At 37.5% G+C, this 24,324-nt stretch overlaps 1 protein-coding gene across 1 annotated transcript in view; it reads right to left on the bottom strand.

Annotated features, from left to right (window-relative positions):
- Window positions 1–24,324, bottom strand: part of xpr1a (xenotropic and polytropic retrovirus receptor 1a) — an 89,257-nt gene that overhangs the window by 13,962 nt on the left and 50,971 nt on the right. The window contains exons 3-11 of the mRNA XM_079826584.1: window positions 18,887–18,988; window positions 12,519–12,739; window positions 10,363–10,512; window positions 10,084–10,167; window positions 8,852–8,933; window positions 8,516–8,703; window positions 7,980–8,159; window positions 2,415–2,583; window positions 1,398–1,592 (exon numbers count right to left, since the gene is read on the bottom strand). Coding sequence (XP_079682710.1) covers window positions 1,398–1,592; window positions 2,415–2,583; window positions 7,980–8,159; window positions 8,516–8,703; window positions 8,852–8,933; window positions 10,084–10,167; window positions 10,363–10,512; window positions 12,519–12,739; window positions 18,887–18,988 — 1,371 coding nt within the window. The remainder of the gene's footprint in view (window positions 1–1,397; window positions 1,593–2,414; window positions 2,584–7,979; window positions 8,160–8,515; window positions 8,704–8,851; window positions 8,934–10,083; window positions 10,168–10,362; window positions 10,513–12,518; window positions 12,740–18,886; window positions 18,989–24,324) is intronic.

Below are 24,324 nucleotides of genomic sequence, written 5' to 3'. Positions count from 1 at the left end.
ACCGCATCTTATCCTTACGACTGATCTGAATCTCACACACCTGTTTGGCTGATGAATAATGTTAATTTAAACATTAATTATGCTCAGGCATGTTATATTCCTTTGGGATTAGTTTACATGAAAACTAAAATAAATCGAATCCATAGACTCATTTATCAAGGCAGCTTACTGGAGTGAACATCAGTTTCAATCAGGGCACAAATGATTGAGGTGATTTCTGATGCATTCATATATTAAACTGGCTCACCGCCAGGAACGTCTCGAGCGAATCCTAATGAGTGCATCGAATGCATGGCGAGATTGCCATGTTGGGTTGAATGGGGCCTCTTTCACTCCTGTGAGGCAGATGCTCTGGGCTGCACTCCAGATTTCATCTATATCACTGATACAGAGATGTTTCAAATACACACTGAAGTCTGGACAGGCTGTCCACCAACATTTGGATACCTCAGAGTAGAATTCTGTTAAACGAAAACATAAATGCAGTGGCGTAAAATGCACCCATGCTTGATATTTAAACACGGACATTCAAGGGAACTAACCAGAAACGACTCTGTGTGCATATAAATAATGAAATGGATGAAGCGGCTTAGCGGAGTGCTTTGAGATCGATTTTTCACAAAAGTTGTCTTTCCGAAGAGATACGGGAAGGCATGGAGGCTGACTGTTTGATAAGAGAGAGTGAGACAGGCGGAGAGACATGTTTGAGCAGCAGTCTTCGCACTTCAGATGGATTTCAGTGGCAGAATAATCAGACGGTAATTGTAGATAGAGACGAGCGATATGTCTGGAATCTTAATGGCATGCTTTTAAACTCTTTAAGACTTCATGTGAACTTAATGCAGGATAATTGCTGTGATTGAATGCAAAATGTGGTGTTTGGCAACAAATTAGTTTTATGAAGCAGGAAGGCTCTTTTTTGAATGCATAAATGAAATGTCAACCCGTTTCTTATTGGTACAATTTTTTCTCTTTATGTTGCTAAACCAGTCTCTAACGGACAGGCTCAGGGTCATTTTTTCTTTCAATGCTTTTCTCAAAACATGCTTTTGTTGCCTGTTCACCTGTATCTGCAAGCGAACAATGGCACCCAGGTGCTCTCTTTGTGCTGAACATTTTACACTGGAGCCAATGTTAGATTACAACAGGAATTTCCACAGAACAGTAAAAATACAATGTATTCAGGATACAAAAGACTGTCTCTTGCATAACCCAAACAATTCTTTACAAATATTCCCTGAAGACAAAACCTCTTTCAAGTGACATTAACCTATTTAGACAGTTTTGTTTTTCAAGCCAATTATAATAATTCTAATTATAACATGCTTTGATAAGTGAATGTTCTGGTCACATGATCATGTCATGTTTGCAATTAACTGCAGATTGTTTGTTTGTACCTTTATGAGTTCTGTAGAGGGCTGCAAATGTGACCACAAAGAAGGTGGTGGAGTATTTCCCAGCATTCACCAGGTGAGGGAAGGCCCTTCTGGTGTCGCGGTAACGTCGCAGACACTGAACAAACCGCAGCCAGGCAGGCAGGCAGTGGATGATGGCCCGAACTCCATAAGAGTAGCTGTTACACCTTTCATCACCTTATAAAAGAAGGAGAAACTTATGAAAGCATGTTGATATTATCAAGATTATTCTCTCAATATTGCAGTAGAGTAATATTAAAAGTAAAACATATCCCAACATACTGGATAATTTTTTTATACGTATTTCTGCAAATTAAATTATGACTTTATATTATAGTTCAGGGCTCAACAATTACGATTTTGTCATGCAAAATAAACTGAAATATATTTAACTTATTTACATATTATTAAATGAGAAAATTGCAAATTGTGCTGCCATAAATATATGTCACCATTCTGTTCTACATACTCTGAACTGTACCACAATGTCTTGTATTTGTTTTGCACTTGTCTGTAATTAAACTAATAAAAAATAAATAGATAAATATATGTCACCAAGGTTATCATTGCGAATAAAAATCTGAACTACTAATCCGTCCAGGCCAGAAGAAAAAAAGCCATAGTGTTAAGCCCTGTTGCTCCTTTTCTCTCACTTTCTCTTTAGCTCTCTCACTCACTTTCCATCTTTTTCTTTCTCAGTATTTTCCAGTATTCCTGAGCTGGTGTGACACATTTATGCATCATTAGCCGCTGATGCTCTGAATTTCCTGGTCCATTTCACATGATAAACTCCACTGAACCTGAAGAACTCCTGTCTGTGTTGACACGGCCTGTGCAATCTTAATTCATACTGTGTGTAAGGGCAACTAATCGTAACCGCCCATTCATCTACTGTTACATAAAATATAAGGTTGTAATTGGGTTTGGCTTAACATGAATGACTGTCTGTCAAATCTTGAATCAGTACATTATAGAATGGGTTTATTCTGAATCCATTACCATATGTGGAGGGCAGTAAGCCGCTACGATCCCCCCACTGCAGCTCCATGCTGTAGTAACAGACCAGATACTCCAGATCTGAGAGCACAATGACCAGGGAATTGAGTTGATCCGCCAGCCAGAAGTCTGCAAACTCCACTCGGTGGAACGGGGCGGTGAACACACGGAACTGAGAAAATACAAACACAGGAAATATGAAGCATAAATATTCATACTGTCTTCAGTACTTATGATAATCATCGTGGACAATAATAAACAGCAGAATTCATCTGAAGTGCTTTCTCTCTCAGGAGGAGGTGCTTTATGTATAACAGCTCATTCCTGAGGCAGAACTCAGCTGGCTGGAAGCAAATCAATGAGGTTTTTATTGGCTGATGATCTGCCATATCAATTCATTGACCTCACCAATAAAATACACCTAACTATCGGTTATATGTGAGGATTGAGTTAGATGTGTTGCACCAATAATTCAGCAAACTCTGCCTCATTTTGATTTTGTAAATCATATATACAGCTGCCTGAGATTGAGAGATGCACAATAAGGTATAACCATTTTTAATGCAAAAATATGTTTTATACCACGTTGAAGTATAAAACCATAACATATTTGAATAAAGACCATGAATTATTAAAGTAAATATTTTTCACAAGTGTGTCATGCTTCAGGGTAAACTGTTCCAGCAGCTTTGCCTTCAAATGCAGAATATAATATTAACAATTTAATATTTCCAATACTAAAAAGTTGAAAGCACATATATAATATATAATACAAGTATACAAATTTATATTTTTTATAAAGTAATTTAAATTTGATGACAAAGATGATATTTTTGTATTTATGCACAACTTTCAACAATAACAATATAAGCACTGAAAATAAAATTGATGGATCGACAGATAGACAGAATGGTCGACAGACAGAATGTTAGACAGACAGACAGATAGACGGAACAATCAACAGACAGACAAACAGATAGACAGAACAATCAACAGACAGACAAACAGATAGACAGAACGATAGACAGACAGACAGATAGACAGAACGGTCGACAGACAGACAGATAGATAGACAGAACGATCGACAGACAGACAGAACGATCGACAGACAGACAGAATGTTAGACAGACAGACAGACAGAACGATCGACAGACAGAGACAGATAGACAGAACGGTCGACAGACAGACAGAACGGTCGACAGACAGACAGAACGGTCGACAGACAGATAGACAGAACGGTCAACAGACAGACAGAATGTTAGACAGACAGACAGAACGATCGACAGACAGACAGAATGTTAGACAGACAGACAGACAGAACGATCGACAGACAGACAAAACGGTCGACAGACAGACAGAACGTTCGACAGACAGATAGACAGAACGGTCAACAGACAGACAGAATGTTAGACAGACAGACAGAACGATCGACAGACAGATAGACAGACAGAACGATTGACAGACAGACAGACAGACAGACAGTTAGACAGGCAGACAGAATGTTAGACAGACAGATAGACAGACAGACAGAATGATAGACATACAGAACGATTGACAGACAGACAGATAGACAGAACGGTCGACAGACAGAATGTTAGACAGACAGACAGACCTATCGACAGACAGAATGTTAGACAGACAGACAGACTGATCGACAGACAGAATGTTAGACAGAGAGATAGACAGGCAGACAGAATGTTAGACAGACCGATCGACAGACAGAATGTTAGACAGACAGATAGAAAGAACGGTCGACAGACAGAATGTTAGACAGACAGATAGAACGGTCGACAGACAGAATGTTAGACAGACAGATAGACAGGCAGACAGAATGTTAGACAGACCGATCGACAGACAGACAGACAGAATGTTAGACAGACAGATAGAAAGAACGGTCGATAGACAGAATGTTAGACAGACAGATAGACAGAACGGTCGACAGATAGAATGTTAGACAGACAGAATGTTAGACAGACCGATCGACAGACAGAATGTTAGACAGACAGACAGAATGTTAGACAGACAGATAGACAGAACATTAGACAGACAGACAGACAGACAGACAGATAGACGGATAGATGGATAGATAATATTTTATTTGATATAGTCCAGTGTTGCCCTTGATTCACATTGTGACTTTTTGCTTTTTTTAATGTTATTCTGTGGCACACTCACTACCTATGGAATGAAATGTTACCTCTCTCAGCCTTCAGGGCAGTGCTGACATTTCCCAGCAACACACTTTTGCACTAAACCGATCTATGCCATCATACTCTAGAGGCTCAAATGCCAGTGAAAATCGATTTCTCCCCACACAAACTCTGATCAGTTATTTTTACCGAATGACACAGGTGAAGGCAGTCCACAAAAATGCTTTTAAGCATACAGGTCTGGATGTGAGGTACATTTCAAGGTTATACAGCTGCATGTGCAATGCACAGCTTGAGTGTGACGGCGCGTTCAAGCTCTGGGAAGAAAGCCACCCACTGTTTGGCCATCAGTACGTGTCGGTTTTAATCTACAGGAAGTGTGTGTGTGTCTGCATGTGCTCCAAGGAATAAGGCTCCAGTCTAGGTCAATTAGATGTAGGGAGGGCAGTGAGACAGAGGCAGGCGGCCGCTGATGGCTCCATCCCAATAATGATTGCACAGGCACAGTCTTCACATCCGCAGAGATAGAGCTGCAATCTATTTTCCCTCACCTCACTGCCCCGTGCCTCACACAGACACATGCATAATCACACTCCTGTACAAACACAGACATCACTGAAACGCTCTGTACACACAGTTTGGGTTAAGTTTTTTTTTTTTAAGAAATTGATACTTTCATTCAGCAATGACACATTATTCAAATTATCAAAAATGTAATTTAAGACATTTATAATGTTATAAATAATTTACAATGACTATTTCAAATAAATGCGGTTCATTTGAACAAAGAATTCTGAAAAACATATCACAGTTTACACAAAAATATTAAGCAGCACAACTGTTTTCAATAATAAATGTTTCTTGAGCAGCATATCATATTAGAATGATTTCTGAAGGATCATGTGACACTGAAGACTGGAGTAATGATGCTGAAAATTCAGCTTTATCATCACAGGAATAAATGACATACATAAAATATAAAAAAAAATAGAAAACCGTTATTTTAAATTGTATTAATATACTTCACAAATTTGACAGTTTCCACTGTATTTTTGATCAAATAAATGCCGCCTTGGTAAGCATAAGAGACTTATTTTAAAAAATGCCCCTGTATCTCATAGGGCAAGGGGAAAAATTGTTACTGCTATAAAACAACACAGGATATGAAGATTTTAAATGCGGTTTGTAACCCACTTTACTTGTAATTTGATACATTTCTAAGTTAAACAGGATATTTGGGTTGGAACTTTTTAAAATTAATTTGGAAATGATTGGATCATGAAAAATAGGCATTGCATATCTGAACGGAGCCTGCTTATACAGGGAGTGCAGAATTATTAGGCACGTTGATTTTCTGATCATATTTTTTTTCCAGGCACATTTGATCAATTCCAAACCACAGTAATCCTAATAACTACTATTGATTTAGTATTTAATAATGTATAAGTGATATATAATTGTTCATGAAGGCTGGAAATGAAAATCACCTTATATTCAGGTGTGCAGAATTATTAGGCATGTTTTCTTTTACAGATAAATTGAGCCAAAAAAGAGATTTAACTCAGACTGAAAAGTCAAAAAGTATTAAATGCCCATGAGAAGGATGCAATACTAATGCAATACTAGACATTGCAGTTAAGGCATGACCATTGGACAGTGAAATGCTCGTTGGGTCAGCAGGATCTGACAAAAACAGGTGGTGAAGAAAAGACACCTGTTAACTGCAAAAGAATTAAGAATTAAGGTGAAGAATTAAGGGTGAAACCATCAGGAACCCTTTAGTCTCCAGCGCCACCATTTTCCAAAGCTGCAACCTACCTGGAGTCTCCAGAAGTGCAAGGTGTCAGGATCTCAGAGACTTCAGTTAGGTAAAGAATCCTAAAAAATGACCCCCACTAGATAAGAATCACAAGCTGAAGTGTTGTAAAATACATGAAGAAGGTTTTTTTATAGGCTTTATAGGTTTTATAGGTTGAGAATGACTCTTGAAGGACCAGCACCACATCCTCTAGTACCACTGTTTGAAGAATTCATCTTCCAGAATCTGGCAGTACGTATAGGGAGTTCATTTTAGTCCATCCTGAAGTCCGTTTTGCAGAGATGGACTAAAAATGAACTCCCAAAACGTACTGCCAGATTCTGGAAGATGAATTCTTCAAACAGTGGTACTAGAGGATGTGGTGCTGGTCCTTCAAGAGTCACTCTCAACCTATCTGTCCATAAAGCCTATAAAAAAACCTTCTTCATGTATTTTACAACACTTCAGCTTGTGATTCTTATTTAGTGGGGGTCATTTTTTAGGATTCTTTACCTAATTGAAGTCTCTGAGATCCTGACACCTTGCACTTCTGGAGACTCCAGGTAGGTTGCAGCTCTGGAAAATGGTGGCGCTGGAGACTAAAGGGTTCCTGATGGTTTCACCCTGAATTCTTCACCTTAATTCTTAATTCTTTTGCAGTTAACAGGTGTCTTTTCTTCACCACCTGTTTTTGTCAGATCCTGCTGACCCAACGAGCATTTCACTGTCCAATGGTCATGCCTTAACTGCAATGTCTAGTATTGCATTAGTATTGCATCCTTCTCATAGGCATTTAATACTTTTTGACTTTTCAGTCTGAGTTAAATCTCTTTTTTGGCTCAATTTATCTGTAAAATAAAACATGCCTAATAATTCTGCACACCTGAATATAAGGTGATTTTCATTTCCAGCCTTCATGAACAATTATATATCACTTATACATTATTAAATACTAAATCAATAGTAGTTATTAGGATTACTGTGGTTTGGAATTGGTCAAATGTGCCTGGAAAAAAAATATGATCAGAAAATCAACGTGCCTAATAATTCTGCACTCCCTGTATTTATGTCAACGAAAAAAGCTCTTAATGTTCAATTGCTATTAGACCTCTAGGGGCCAGATTTACTAACAGCTTGCGCCAGCGCAAACCCTCTTTTAGCGTTAAAAAACTACTGTCAGGATTTACTAAAGACCCTGTGAAAATAATTGCGCTGAAAAAATTTGTTTCCCTTTCAGACGCAAAATTTGTGGGAGGAGACAATTTAAATGAATCACGCAAGGTGATTTACTAAGGTTTGCGCTAGTCAATTTACTGGTATTTGCACCATTACAAGCATGTCTTAAACCATGCTCTACTCTTGGTAGATTGCGTTGCGAACTTTACACTCCCATCTGCGCTTTTTTGGGATTATGCTCTCACGGTAATTTGCCCTTTTTAGTAAATCTGGCTCTAGATTTGTATTATGTAAAGGTTTCACAGCATCTGCTGATAAGTTTTGTCTCTCACCAGAAGTTTGATGAGCCAGAAACGGGATAATTTGCCCTTTTTAGTAAATCTGGCTCTAGATTTGTATTATGTAAAGGTTTCACAGCATCTGCTGATAAGTTTTGTCTCTCACCAGAAGTTTGATGAGCCAGAAACGGGATTTGTAGTAGGCAGTTTTGAAGGGGTTGATGAGGAAGAGCACCATAAAGCCATAGAGGATGAGGGGGTTCGTCTGCATAGGGAGCCAAGTGTAGTCCGCAAACAGACAGGAAAGGATGCTGAGACACCACAACACCCCCAAAAACCCTGCAATCTAAAGAAAGAGAAAAAAAGAATCAGCATTACTGTTTTCAACATTGTTAATAATAAGTAATGTTTCCAGCAAATTAGCATGTAAAAATGATTTCTGAAGAATCAATGATGTTGAAAATTCAGCTTTGCCATCACAGGAATAAATTACATTTTAAAATATATTCAAATAGAAAACAGTTATTTTACTATTAGAAACAACTAGTATCATACTAGTTATAGTTTACTATTATACAGTTATTTTATTTTAGAAAACTACTATTTTGATCTTGATTTTGAAAATATCTTACCAACTCCAAACTTTTAAACGGTACTGTATATACAGACTCTCTGCAAAGTTTCCTTCATGTCGCGTCTCACCTCAAACAGATGTTGATGTGAAAGATTGTTTCGGGGGTTTAGCTCAAAAATTAGCACATGATTGACACCCGCCTGCCTCCAGCCATAAGTGTTAATCCCCAAAAGGAAGAGGAACTCAATCAACAGGAAACCACCGCGGTAGATGCGCACCAGTGGCCAGATGTTCTGATTACGAATGAAAAAAGCACCTGAGAGGGAAAGATCAGTCACACAGATGTATCAATTACTGCACTGTTCTATGATTAATGAGTCATATATTATACACTCGATAAGATAAAGATCAACTGGTATAGTTGGTATGTTGGTCTGAGTGTGCAACAAGGTTCACAACTGTACCAGTAAGGACGAAGGCGACAGCCAGGACAATGAAGACCCCACAATACAGTCCCACACGGAAGGTGGTCCATGCAGGTGCAGGCTGAGGTTGAGAAAAAACACACTTGATCAATGCAATAACTTCCAGGAACACATGGAATGCATCCCAGTGCAGCTTTTCTATTATGATTTACACATACATAGCAATTACACATGAGCAAATATTAAAATAATTGTATATTTAAGCCATGGCAACTTAACATTTCAGGTTCAGTGCATTTTTAAGTAGTTGACTTAAAACCTTGATGCTTTCATTTTTTATTTTTTTTACACTTTTTACACAGTATTTTATTCCTGCAATGTATTGTACATGATGTTCCAAGCAAAGGTGTATCTCTCCACCCACGCTGCCTTTTTTATTATATAGTTCCTGAGGACTTACACAACTGTTACTGACCTACAGCTAAAAGTACTGCATGAAAAGACACTGCAGATACATTTCACATATTTTTCTTGGCTATTATGCAATTTTTCAACTAGCATGTTTGTGGTTTCCATGCCGGTTTTGCTTTAGTATTTTGTATTCATCACTAAAATAATCTACATAGACGTTATTGAAAGTAAATAAAATCCAATATTAAATGCTAATTCAATATTTAATACAGAACACTTAACCTTCATGTTTTTTTTAAACAGACTTTATTCTCCCAGAGATTTTAGTGATGTATGTGTAAAAATAATTATCAGATAATTAATTATCTGTCATTTTCTATTAACCTATATATTTTATAGGAAGAAAATTACAACAAAAGAAATCAAATAAACTGGTAGAACCCAAGAATCTTAGCCGGTGAAAATTGATTACATTTTAGGTTACAAATTATTTTAAGTTGACATAATTACATTGAACTTACTCAAATAAGAACTGAGTAATATTAATGTACTTGTATACATGTACTTATACTAATATGTAACTATGTCATCTTAAAATAAAGTGTTACCAAATTGTCATGTTTTATATTAGGAAGTCCCGAGAACCTAAGTTACATTTTCATTGAGGATAATTGAAGATTGAATCAAGTTCTGTTTTTCAGTTTTTAAAAGTTATGAAGCATCAACCAGATATTCAATGCTAATACTATATTTTTTCAGACACGTAAAGGCATTGAAGATAAACAAACAGCATTCAGTCGAAAGTCTGAGGTGGACAATCACTAGATTACACAATTTCTGTCTGTATGTTCTTTGGTTACCTGTGCTGCTCCAAGAGGTGGAACCCTCAGCCTCTTCATGGCCTTCTGACGGTCACCACCTTCCAGCTCTGTGGTCACCAGAGCCTGGGCACACAATGGTCAAAGGTCAGACAACACACTTTAGATTGATCATTTCTGCTTTAAAGCTTTATTCACTCTAGGGGTTTAAGCAGCATTTATCACTTTAGGCAGCAACGGGAGTTTACAGTAACTCTAACACAATCTGACTATCTTATGAGCAGGAAGTCAAAAGTCTAAACGTGGAGACAGGCAGTCTACCTCGGTCTCAGAGATGAGCTGTGTGATCTTCTTACAGGTGTAGAATGGAGCCACCTCCACGTGAGCCACACGCCAATCGGCCCCACGCTGTGTATCCAGAATCTTATCATGTTTCTTCAGAATCTTACGGAATCCAGTGAAGTTCAGATTCTGTATGAGGTTTGGGTAAATCAGAATATGAAATTAAGCAAAGATGCTACACATCTAACAACACACAGGAAAGAGCAATCCTCAAGTTCTACATGTTGAGACATGTCTACTCAGTTCTTGTCACAATTCACCAGTGTGAGTGCCCATGAGAAACACCTGAGGGCACTCCACTTCAAACTGTCACTCCACCCCGGACTTGTCACTTCATCATAAACTACATTACCCATAATCCTTTGCCCGGACTCATCATCACTCATTGTTTGCACCTGTGTCACATTACCCCATTACCCCAGCCTATATAAACCATGTTCACTCTTTCATCAACTGCGAAGTCTTGTTTTGTTGTAAACTGCATTTCTGAGCGTTTCCCTGGTTTCATGTCTCTGGTTTTGGATTTCTTGCCTGTTCCGTGGATTACCCGTTTGCCTGTCTCTCCTGCCTTGTTTGCCTATTTGGACTGCTTGCCTGTGTATGACCTGTTGCCTGTTTTTGACTACGATTGTGGATTACCCCTTACAAATAAAGCTGAATTTGGATTCTCAACCTCTGTCTTGGAGCAGTACGTTACAGTTCTCAGGATAATGTAATAATATAATTAGACATTTTAGAAGAAAAGCCATGAAAACAAATGAATATTCTAGCTCTTCGCTCTGGACATCTGGTGCATCCTGGGATATTTTGTATTTTGTAACTGTATTAACTCTTTCCCCATCAGAGTTTTAAAAAAAAGTTGCCTTCGCCCGCCAGGGTTTTTGACCATAGAATATTTTGTTGTATGAATATCGGAGCATACCATATATCAAAAGAAAGAGTAGACCCTCTGCTTAATCAACAAAAAACCTGTTTTATTCTAGCTTCATGCATTCCTTTTTAATCAACACTTAAATATGGGTAAGTTTCATTAAAAAAAGCAACATTTTGAACAAAAAGCTGAGAAAATCTGAGATTTTTTTTGTCAAAGACTACATCCAGATCAGATTCAGAACGATGATCAAACACAGATGGAGTCCATCAACACCCCTAATGCTTGCACAGTCCTATAGCTCGTTCTGTGGCAACATTTCAGTCAGTAACATTAGGCGGTTTTGATTTATATGATGTTTAATGTTGATGATCACGTTATTTTACATATGCATCTGCTTACATACGATCGCTTGTTTTTTGAGTGTCTTCTTTCGCCTGTGTTTTGATCAGGATATTATGTACTCATTCAGAAGATTCGTAATAGCGCCCCTTAGCGTATAACAGTGGAAACACAGAAAATTCTGTGTTTGTCGGGGAAGTGTTTTCTCACAAATAACGGAAAATTCCATGTTTGGCAAGGAAAGAGTTAAGGCAGTTCACATGCTGGTTAATTGTTGACTGCTTTTCCTTCACTATCCACTATCCATTTCAATTTCACTTTTATAAAGAAATTCAAATATAAGCACTACCAATATTTGTGTATGAAATGTACTATTTCAAGAATTCAACCATAAAACCTTTTAGATCAGGGTTTCTCAACCCTGGGAACTGGTTCATGAGTTGATGAAAATAATTACTTAAATTGTATAATTTAAATAAATAAAATTATTTGAAAATAAAAACTAATTTTTAAGACACTAAAATAAGACACTGAAAAAAGATTAAATATTTTATTTGTTTACCTGCATGCCGTGACGATTAACTGACATCAGACATCAACCATGAACATGTGAATGTGTTATTAAATTATTAAAATAATAACTTTTTGTCAGTCAAAAATAGGTAACAAAAGTTTGAAAAAGGTTTTGAAATCATGACAAACAAATCAACTATTTTCAAACTGATGGAAGGATAAAGAAATATGGGGGAAAAAATATGGAAATGCGTATAACATTTGTAAAGTGCACAGGAATGAAGATAAAATGAATGAAAACCCATCTGAAAAGTGTCAACAGAACCAAAAAAACCCAAGAGGCAGTCAGGAAAAGGTCAACGTGCAGAAGAGGAGACGAACAACAACAAAAACATGACAATTATCAGACCTGGTAGTTCTGCAGGAGAATGAGGCTGAGGTAGAACTCGCTGAAGGCCAGCTGCAGGTCTTTGATGTTGCGATGTTTGTTGCGCTCTTTGTTGGACAAAGGTAACACCGTTTTGCGGCGACTGCGCAGCCCTGGAGCGTTGCTCTCCCGCTGGGCATCCAGAGACGTCTGCAGCTCATTCTGCAAAGTTGCGAATCGCCGCTGCGCCTCAGCCAGTTTCTCTGTGAAGATCCAAAAAGAGAAGGAAATATTAATAATTACATTTTATCCGATTTATGGTCGTTGAGAGAACATGGCAAACAAAAAAACCTGGGTGTATGCCAGGACAAAAAAAACAAAAAGACTATCTTAAAATGTATTAAGTACTATTTAACTATGTATATTGAGAGACATTAAGCCTGCTTGGCTTACAACCCTGCAATGAGATGCACCAGAATCCATTTTGCATGACAAATAAATCCCTCATTCTATCCATCAATTGGAAAGTAAAGCAGGCAGATTTCCTGTCAGAGATGAGCCTCTTCCTGTAAGGGCGATATCTCAGACAGCATTATCCACGCTGGCCTGCATCCCAGCACAGTTTGGTGAACAGGAGCCTGCTCGCCCATCTCACTTTCAGAGGAAGGAAATGGGTATTAGGTTCAACAAGTAAATACTGGGAACCCTGTTGGCGGGGTTATAACCCTCAGTGAGAATGAGGAGGAGAGCTGCCACACTTTGTATCCTCAAGGCTAATTTGTCCACTTTCCCAGGGATTTCTTCTAGAACTGCCAACATTTTCATTGAGCCCAAAAACTATAAAAGTAAAATTTGTGTGACGAATCCTAATTTAAAAAATGTCTAATTTTAAATGCGTGTATTATTTTATTTTATATTGTTGGTAATATTATTATTATTTATAGTATTTTTATATATATATATATATATATATATATATATATATATATATATATATATATATATATATATATATATATATATATATATATATATATCTCATTTCTTACACATGTAAATTAAACTTTTTTCCTCAAATGTTGCAGTTTTCTTTACAAGAACAGCTGAAAATTTGCATAAGCTTTCATAAACACTTTTACACATTTCATTGGTTTATCATTTTCAACCAATTTTAAATGGATGCAACCAAGGCAATCATAGCTCATTTTTACTACTTCAACAAAACCTGATTTATTTTAGCCAGTTAAAAGCTGTCACAAGTAAAATTTGGCAAAAAAGTTTACAAAGCACAAAAAAATGCATTTCTATAATAATTATAATAATAATAATAATAATAATAAAGAGTAAGTTATACACTGTATTGCACAAAGTTTTGGGACGCCTGCCTTTACATGCACTTTAATGACATCACATTCTTAATCCGTAGGGTTTAATATGCAGTTGGCCCACCCTTTGCAGCTATAACAGCTTCAACTCTTCTGGGAAGGCTTTCCACAAGGTTTATGTGTGTATACGGGAATTTTTGACCATTCTTCTAGAAGCACATTTGTGAGGTCAGGCACTGATGTTGGACGAGGCTCACAGTCTCCGCTCTAATTCATCCCAAAGGTGTTCTATCGGGTTGAGGTCAGGACTCTGTGTAGGCCAGTCAATCCTCCACACCAAACTCACTCATCCATGTCTTCATGGACCTTGCTTTGTGCACTGGTGAGCAGTCATGTTGGGAGCATGAAATTGTCCAAAATGTCTTGGTATGCTGAAGCATTAAGAGTTCCTTTCACTGGAACTAAGAGGAAAAGCCCCACCCTTGAAAAACAACCCCACACCATAATCCCCCATCCACCAAACTTTACACTTGGCACAATGCAGTCAGGCAAGTACCATTCTCCTGGCAACCGCCAAACCCACACTCGTCCATCGGATTGCCAAACAGAGAAGCGTGATTGGTCACTCCAGAGAACACATCTCCACTGCTCTAGAGTCCAGTGGCGGCATGCTTTACACCACTGCATCCAACACTTTGCATTGCACTTGGTGATGTAAGGATTGGATGCAGCTGCTCGGCCATGGAAACCCATTCCATGAAGCTCTCTACACACTGTTCTTGAGCTAATCTGAAGGCCACACAAAGTTTGGAGGTCTGTAGTATTGGTTGTGACTTCTGCGCACTGTGTGCCTTAGCATGCACTGACCCCGCTCTGTGATTTTACGTGGCCTACCACTTCGTGTCGTGGCTGAGTTGCTGTTGTTCCCAATTGCTTCCACTTTGTTATAACACCACTAACAGTTGACCGTGGAATATTTAGTAGGGAGGAAATTTCATGAATGGACTTATTGCACAGATGGCAACCTATCACGGTACCACGCTTGAATTCACTGAGCTCCTGAGTGCGACACATTCTTTCACAAATGTTTGTAGAAGCATCTGCATGCCTAGGTGCTTGATTTTACACACCTGTGGCCATGGAAGTGATTGGAACACCGGAATTCAGTGATTTAGAGGGGTGTCCCCATATTTTTGCCAATATAGTATAGCACTGGCTGATATAGGAAATGTCCAGAAAAAACATTGGCTGTGAATAAAAGATGTGACCTTAGGATAGTACAACATATCAAATTAACGGTACAACCTCGTTTTCTTTCATGCCAGTTTAATGTAGTCTATTATAGTCTGACTAAGGTCTGTGCCGCTGAAGGCTGATCATGGCTAAGATGGTGCTAAGAATTTATGTGCTTAGCAGATCTCATCCACTGGGACAAAGACTGCATGTACTGAAGGTTTAGAAACTATGTTGTTAATTCAGGACCACTCAGCGGGGAGGCAGGGGACAGGGGTCTTGGCCAACACAGTCTGGGTCAACTGGACAGAATTAGTTATAGTGCAGTAACAGCAGCAGCCATCCTAATATGGATTTCAGTTTCTAATGCATTGAATATGCTAATGCCTTGCACATCACTACATAAACCTCGAAAACAGGTCTATGTATGCACTGACAACATTATCTGCAGAATGACATTGTTCATTGGCTAAATTAGCATTTATGTTTTTTGACATCTTTCCTGTTTACTTTCAAGTGAAGGAAACTTTATCTAATTTTGCCCTTGTGGAAAAACCTCCATGCGTTTTCCCAAAAGGACAAAATAATATAAAGTATGGGGTCAGAGATGTTTCCAGCTTAATGGACTTGCCAGCTTTCTTTGGCTGGGCAACTCGATTAGAGTTTATTTTGGTCCGACCGTCAAACCTGCCGCACCGAGGGAGTGAATGATTTTAAGTAGCAACTGGTGGATAAAAAGACTAAACCAAGATTATAAGCAGAATGAATGTTTTCCTTTCATATTAAATTATTAATGTACATCTGCTTCTTTGTTTCAGAATAAATGCAGATTCCTCAGTCGCATCTCATTTTGAGATTTTAATTTCAAGCAGAATGACCTATTGTTATATTCTCATTTATGATGCATGCTAACAATGCATCAACATGCAAACAAAGCATCAATCTCATGCTTTCAATGTAAGTCTGTTGTTCGATGCACTAACCAGCCACTAGAGGCAGTAGAGATCAGACATTCCTATTAGCCTGAAGTCAATGCAACAACACAGCTTATGTTGCAGTGTGCATTTATTATCAGTCCAAACATAGTCTATTCCCCTTGACGCATTTTAAAACGTCTACTGCAGGCATTACATATTACATCACGTTCCCAAATAGTGCTGCACACCCTGACCTCATGCACAGGGAATCCCTTGACAGCATTTAGCAGGACGCTGCAGTTCAACCACAGTAAAGTTTGGTTCCACTTGAGCCATTTATGAGTTACAGAAGGAATGCAAATTATAGTAGCCAAACAGTTAGTATTATTAAAAGATAACTATTAACGATGGTTAATGCCGAATAAAGCTCTCTTTGATCCTCAAAAAAGTTGTACAACGTTTTTATTTCTGTTGAGAGATTGTTAATTAATGTATGCACTACCATTTAGAGAACATAATCATTTAAAGTAAACTGATACTTTTATTCAGCAAGGATGCATTAAATTGAAAACTAACAGAAAAGACTTTTACATTTTTACAAAAAAATGCACCAGGGTTTCCACAAAAATATTAAGCAAAACTGCTTTTAACATTGATAATAATAATAAATACCTCTTCAGCACCAAATCAGCCTATTAGAATGATTTCTGAAGGATCATCTGACACTGAAGACTAGATTAATGATGCTGAAAATTCAGCTTTGCCATCACAGGAATAAATGACATTTTGAAATATATTCAAAGAGACAACAGTTATTTTAAATTTTAAAGGTGCCCTAGATTGAAAAATTGAATTAACCTTGACATAGTTGAATAACAAGAGTTCAGTACATTGAAATCACATACCGTGAATCTCAAACACCCTTGCGTCCTCCTTCATATGTAAATCTTGTGCGTGAAAAATAGGTGAATTTCAACATTACACCGACTGTGACGCAACAGTCGGGATCATTAATATGTACGCCCCCAACATTTGCATATGCCAGCCCATGTTCAAGGCCAGGCTGAACTGCACAGCCGAATCATCGGGAGTTCTGCAGGTATTGTGAAGAAACAAGCGTCAAGCGAGGATAGCGAAAATGGCAGATCACGGAAATAAATGTTATGTTCCAGGCTGTGCAGGGGATGTGAGGACTTTTCATACACTTCCCAAAGAACAAAACTGTCAACAAGCATGGTTGATGTTTATCTAACAGGATCCCACACCAATTTAATTCAAAGATGTTCGTTTGCTTGGCCCATTTCACCACGGACCATTTTTCTAACCTGGGACAATATCAAGCAGGATTCGCTCAGCATCTGATGCTGGAGAAGGGGGCAATTCCAACTATATTCCAGCAAGCAGTAATTAGTGATTTTATCCACTTCAGTTGGCCTACTCTACTGTCAACTGTACTGTAGCCTACAAACAACATATTTACGCGCTAGCCAGCTGTTTAGAGTTTGTGATTCAAAGTGAAGCAGCTGTCATTGTAAAATCATACGGTGACACATTACAATAATTTAAATGTTTTTACAAAAGTTGTGACTGCTTACATTATGAATTAACATGTAAAGTTAATGTTATATGCTAGGTAACATTTAGGCTGAAATTCTAGTATTGACATAACGGTTGCGTTTTGCAGATTCTTACTGAAAATAATGACTACCACTCAGAAGTAGGCATGTGCCGGTATCAAATTTTCATGTTGCGATTAATTGCTGAAGCTTTTATCACGGTATACGTTATTATCACGATATTGAAATAAGTTGCAAAAAAAGTGTTGTCATACTATAACAGGTTAAATCACTTTCTTATAACAAAAGAACCAAACATTTAAATACAATAAAGCAATACACAAAAATGTATAAAGTAAACAAATATTTAAAACAGATTAAAGTGCAAAAGAATTATAAAGAACAATAGGTATGCTGAAATGTACATTTAACTAAGATTAATACATGCTTTAGAAGTATTTTTCATTGTCAGTTTGTTAATGAAGGAACTAATGTTAAATACTGGAGCCTTGTAAAGTGTGTGATTGAACAACAGTCAGAACATTCAAACAATATCTAGGGCATGTAATTTAGTCCAGATTAAAATATAAAATGCAAGTTTGAAAATGAATAGCCTTAAGTCATTAAGTATTATGTATTAGGTTATGTGATTACTGGGGAAACGGCTGCATTTCTGCTGTTCCGTCAGCGCCCTCTGCTGTCGAAGAATGAATGTGCACTTCAGCGAGTCTCCTCATTCCGCCATGTGCTCGGCTCATGCACGGTCTATTTACATCAGTGCGCGTTCCTCTTTGACGTGTTTTTCATTTTAAACGGTTGATGGGTAAAGTATTCTTAAAATTCATTCTAAAAATCTGAATAATTAGTAATAAATAATTATTCACGGTATTTTGAAGTGCCCACGATAACAATATTGTGCATGTTCATTATTGCGGTATATCGTATTACCGTTTACCGGCACATGTCTAATCAGAAGCGTCCATTTCCAATCTCAAAACAATTGGTTGTTCCTCAGAATCTGCATCTTCGTCAGAAACAGGTTCAAACATATAAGGTTGGATGCCTAATCTCTCCATTGTCATGCCGGACAGTAGAGTTGTGTTTTGCTGCTACTGAAATGAGCCGCGCAGTGAAACAGCCAATCAGAGCAGAACTCCACATTACTATTCATGACCCTTCCAAATAAGGCAAAAACAGACCATTTCATTCTAGGGACAATTTCTAGGGTTGTAAATGGACCTGTAAAACTGTATCTGGACAATTTTTGCCCTTAAATAAGCCACATACCCTCTATGTAGATATCTGAGAACAATTTAAAATATTGTTTTAACTCATTCATTAGGGCACCTTTAATATACAAAATGCATTGAGAACTATACCTGAATAGAATGTGTTGATCTTGGACAGCTCCTTTTCACATGTCTGAAAGAACTTCTCCTCAAACTTGGCATAGTACCTTTTGACGGTGTCTTCATCTGTGACTGAAAGAGACAAAACACAAAAGACATAAATCTGTGTTCATTGTCATACTCAGCAGTGGGCACTAACACACTCACACTAGAGATTGATATATCCACATTAGCATTTTCAACATCCATCTTTTATACTGACTCTTCAGGCCAGAAGGAGTTATAAAACCAGTGCTTTAAGCTTTAAACAACAAATCTTAGTCTAAATTCCAGATTTCAAATGTAATATATGTATTTATGTTCAAATGTACACAATAAAAGTTGATAAATGTTCATTGTTTAAACATTGTCGGCCTCTTTCGGTCTGCTGTCTTTATTAAAGGAGGAACGCCTGAGGAATCTGGCTGTCAAAGTTCTCTCGCTCTATAAATAAGTGAGAGTCAGGTAAAAGCTTTTAGCATCTTTTACAAGATGTTAATCAAATACAGCTGATCACATCCACTTAAGGTTATACAGACTGTGCATTAAATATCGCCTTTGCATATAAACTAGAAAAGTCAGGTTCATTACCAAACATGTCAGTTGGTTCTATATATGGTTACACATCAGTTCAGTGGATTTAATCATCATCATCTCTGATAGGACATCGATATGGTTTGTGGAAAAAAGGCCTTAACTGACACTACTCTTCTGGCACAATAATGTAGAGGATTGAATATATAAAAATTGGAAAATATATAAAATAAAACAGGTTATATAACAGGTTTACAATTTACATTTTGTAAACGAGAACATTCGCAACTTACTATTGTGCATTAACAAATGGAGGCAGAAGAAATTATTATGTGCATATTATTATTTGCATATAATGTGGCACTGCATGTTAAAGAAATGATTTTTAAAAAGTTGTAAATGAAACAAAGATTACACTGGTCTACAATGTTTAATAGTCATCTGCTTCAGAGATAAAATGTGCTATTTATTATGTATTTTGATGAATTCAAATATGTCAATTAAACTGATTGGCTACTGTTTCCAATATAAGTTTTCATATTTTACATCTATGTATATTGTGTAGATAGCACCTGTCACCTGTCCTGTTTATGTAACACTTTAAAAATCAGTAAAAGGGTTATATAAATAAAATGTATTCCCCTGGTTTCACAGAAAAGGCTTAAGCTAGTCCCAGACTAAAATGCATGTTTGAGCTGTTTAACTGAAAGCAACTTGCACTGACATATCTTAAAAGGGTCCTTGATTATGATTTCACTTTTTTGACTTTAGTAAAATGTACAACGCTCAAAGTTCAATGCAAAGGGAGATATTTTCTTTTAAAGAAATTGCTTTTTAAAGGACTACAACAAACGGCTGGTAGGGACTTCAACAAGCTTCTTCCTGGGTTGGTGACATCACAAACCCTAAAATTTACATAAACCCTGCCCCCGGGAACATGCAACAAAAGAAGAGTTGTTTTAGAAAAGCACATTTAGGAGTCTGCTCAAGCTGTCGCATCCGTCTTTTCACCTTTATTGCAATACAGTACGTAACAAATGCAATAGCATGTCAAAAGCAAGATGACAAAACTTACAACCGTAATTAAACTAAACTATACCTGTTCAAACTATACCTGTTCAACTATACATCTCCATGCAGCATATATTCTCTGGCTCTGAAGGCATCTTACAACAGTTCCCACACGAGCGATTTATAGATTATCATGACAGAACAAGCTAATCGATGACTTGAAGATAGTTAACTCTACATCAGCTACATAAATTCATCAACTAACCATTCAGAAACGTCCTGTTGCATTCTACATGTCGTCACTTCTCCATCATTGTCTGACTCCGGTTTGAACATAAAAGGCTGAACGGTTTCTGACATTTTCAGTGTGTGACTGCGTAAAGTAATCAGAGCTGCTAACAGGAGCTCTTGAAGCTCGGCCCTCTTCTAGAAAGGGGGCTGGGAGCAGAAGCTCATTTGCATTTAAAAGGGACACACAAAAACGTGCGTTTTTGCTCACCCTCAAAAAGTGACAATTTTAACATGACATAAAAATGATCTGTGGGATACTTCAAAATCAAACAATGACAAATAAAGCTAGGGACACCACATCAGCCGGCTTAGTTTGTCGAACGGCGTCAGGTTTTTTTTGGCCGATTCAACATGTAGAATCAGCGTCGGACTGTCGGTGAGAGAGAGAACTCTGATTGGCTGTTCAGCTAAGCGAACGAGTCAGTGCACGAGAATAAGACCAAAAGTGATTAAGTGATTTGTGGTTTGTATACCTGCAGTCTTAGTTGCGCTTTCCCTTTTTGATTGACGAATATAGACAAATATATCTGCTTAAATAGACAGTTATTTCCTTTACACGCAGGCGCAGAATGCGCATTAGGGCTGCGCAATATATTGAAATTATCGAAATATCGCAATATGCATATCGCAAGGGCACGCAACATCTGAATGAATTTAATAGGCTACTTCAACATTGTGAAAAGTGTACATTTTAGGTTGATGCATATAGCAGAGAATAGACTGGGCACACGACTGTTACTTATGTGACTTGCTTGACATTAAAATTTGTTATTAAATGCAATAACTTGCGAAAAACAACTCGTGCTGTCTGCTGTCTGACACACACACCGAAACATTCTTTTTTTCATGTCTTGTTACACACTCAAACTCTCAAATACACACACAGTTATGTCAAAACGGGTGTCTTGATGAGTACTCATGTAAACACAGTCGGTTATGCTTTAAGAGCAAGATATCAGTTGGGGAAAGAAATAGAATTTACACACTTAAAGCAATATTGTATCGCATATCTCATTATTTAACAAGGATATCGCATTTTTCTTCAATATCGCACAGCCCTAATGCGCATGCTAGTTCACAATCGCCTGTAGACCTTTTGGTGTGTTCAGGCGCAGGCGTCGCGAGGTGACAACACAGTCGGCTTTCATCAGCGCTAGTTCTTTGGCATTGGTTGGTGTGTCCCTACCTTAAGAGAGCACGACACTGTATGACAGGGGTGCAAAACTCAGTTCCTGGAGGGCCACAGCCCTGCAGAGTTTAGCTTCAACCCTAATTAAACACACCTGATCCGGCTCATCAAGTCCTTCAGACTCATTTGAAAACTACAGGTAAGTGAGTTGGAGCAGGGCTGGAACTAGGAGCAGGGCATGATTTTTAGGGCTGATATATGGCAATTTGTTCAACAGAGTGATGTAAGCTTTGTTATCATTGCATCATCCATGACTTCTAGAAATAACATGATGCAATTCATATCATGTATGATGCAACACCAATTTCAGGGGCCAGTTGCATAAACATAGCCATTATGTTAAGTTCTAGTATGACCCGCAAGCAGTTAGTCAACGGGCAGTCAGTCTTTTCGGTATCAAATTAGACCAATCTACGTTTTTATGCAACGACTCAAAAAAGTCATGAACAACCTTAAACAAAACAATATTATGGCTAACTTGAAAGACTAGTCTTGGCGGTTTATGCAACCGGACCCGGATTACATCATTGTTTTGCCTAAAAAGCAAACCCAGTCATAAACTAGAGTCAATCAACAATTTTAAGTATATCATTGACCCAGATCAGTAACCCAGAATTAGTAAAGTTTGGCTACATTTATTTCAGAAGCATTTTGGCTGTAGACCAGTGTTAGAGTACTTTTTTTAGTATGTCTACTTCAAAATGCCTTGTTTGAATCAATGATTTACTTTCAGATTCTTTGAATTTGTGAAAATGACTAGCTAAAATTCTTTCCACATCAATTTTATTTTTCAATGTGCTTTTGAAGATTGACAACAAAGGGAGAGAGAGAGACAGAGAAATGACCCAGGATGAACTCTGACCCCTTGCGTCTCTCTGTGTGATGTATAGCAAAGACAGAAAGAGTAATTCTCTATAAAATGGACACCTGTGCTGTTCCACTAAGACACATTCAGCCCACAATGCAACATTCAAGTTCGCCACATTTCCAGTATTCATCATGAACAAGATGTCTGGATTATTGTTTAGCCTTGAAAACAACATGAAATCAAAATGCCTAACATCTTAATGCACGTTCCTGGTGCTGCACAATTCATCCGTGCATGTTATTTTTAAAGAATAAAAGAGTTTGTTTTTAAAGTCTTTCATCAAAATGTAAAAGTCTACAAACATGTAACGTCTGAAACTCCTCGTCTTTTCTGCTGATGAAGCCTGTGTGGGCAAGGAATAAATAACATTAACCAATATCATATAACATCCACAATCAAATCTCTATGAATAAAATTCCATTTCCCACTGAATATTCTGTGCCACAAATGTCACATTACCAACATTAAATAAGCCATAAATACGGTTTCATGTCACTTTTAACAATATGGCAAGAAAATGTAAGCAAACAGTGCAGCTTGTTACAAGAAAAGCATGTATACTCATTATGTCTCTGTTGTCACAGTAATAGAGGAAGCCCTGTGTAATGTCTTTAGTGGTGTCTTCCTGCTGTTCACCACGAGATCCCTCGTTAGCCTGTCATGACCCAGACACAAAGGAACATGACTTCAGCAAGAGACTGACTTCAGAGAGGAGGAAAAGATCAAACCGGAAAACAGTAGCATGTGCTAGGTCATGTCTATTTCAATTCTTGTCATTTTGTACGTATGCAAACACAATAAATGTGCAAGTGTGTATCACTATGAAAATCAAACCCACCACATTGGCGACAAATGCAAAGAAATGCAAAGAAAGAGAAAACCTTTAATGTTGTCTTTACTATCATTCAGTTTTGTTGATGGAAGTTAACCCTACACTCTAAAAAAAAAAAAAAGGTACAAAATTGTACCTTTTAAGGTAAGTGGCCATCACTGGGTAGCCTTAAGGGCACATTTTTGTACCTCTAAGTAGAGGAAAACAAATGGTAAATTGTACCCAAATTGACAAATTTTTTTAAAATTTGTTAAGGAACAATTGTGTCCCTTTAAAGGTACAGTTATAGGTTTTGTTCCCCGAGGAACAAAATTGTACCTCCACTGTACCTTTTTTTGAGAGTGTAAAAAGCCTACTGTATTACAGTTGATGCATACATTTCTAAGGTCTCTAAATGATCAACATGATCAAAACTTTGCTACACCATGCTTTTTGTCATCTGATTTATAGTTTATAGCACGTAAGTAAAAGGCCTTTTAGTTTATTTCGAAAAATGTCTGCCTTCAGGTCGCGGTACATGTCTCTTTGCTGTGAAATCTTTTCGGAATTTTATAAAGTAAACATAAGAATATTTTTTATATTGTTAGTAATACCTAATGGACTGAAGCAATAGGTTTAATTGATTATCCATACATTGTTTTAGAAGGAATTTGAGTATCAAAATAAGATACAGGCTTTTGATGATACGTCTCTCAATCTTTATT

The sequence above is a fragment of the Gobio gobio genome (assembly GCF_949357685.1).
Source record: "Gobio gobio genome assembly, chromosome: 10".
Classification (NCBI taxonomy): Eukaryota; Metazoa; Chordata; class Actinopteri; order Cypriniformes; family Gobionidae; genus Gobio; species Gobio gobio.
Note: the sequence above shows the minus strand (reverse complement) of the source record. Positions and strands in the feature narration are given on the sequence as shown.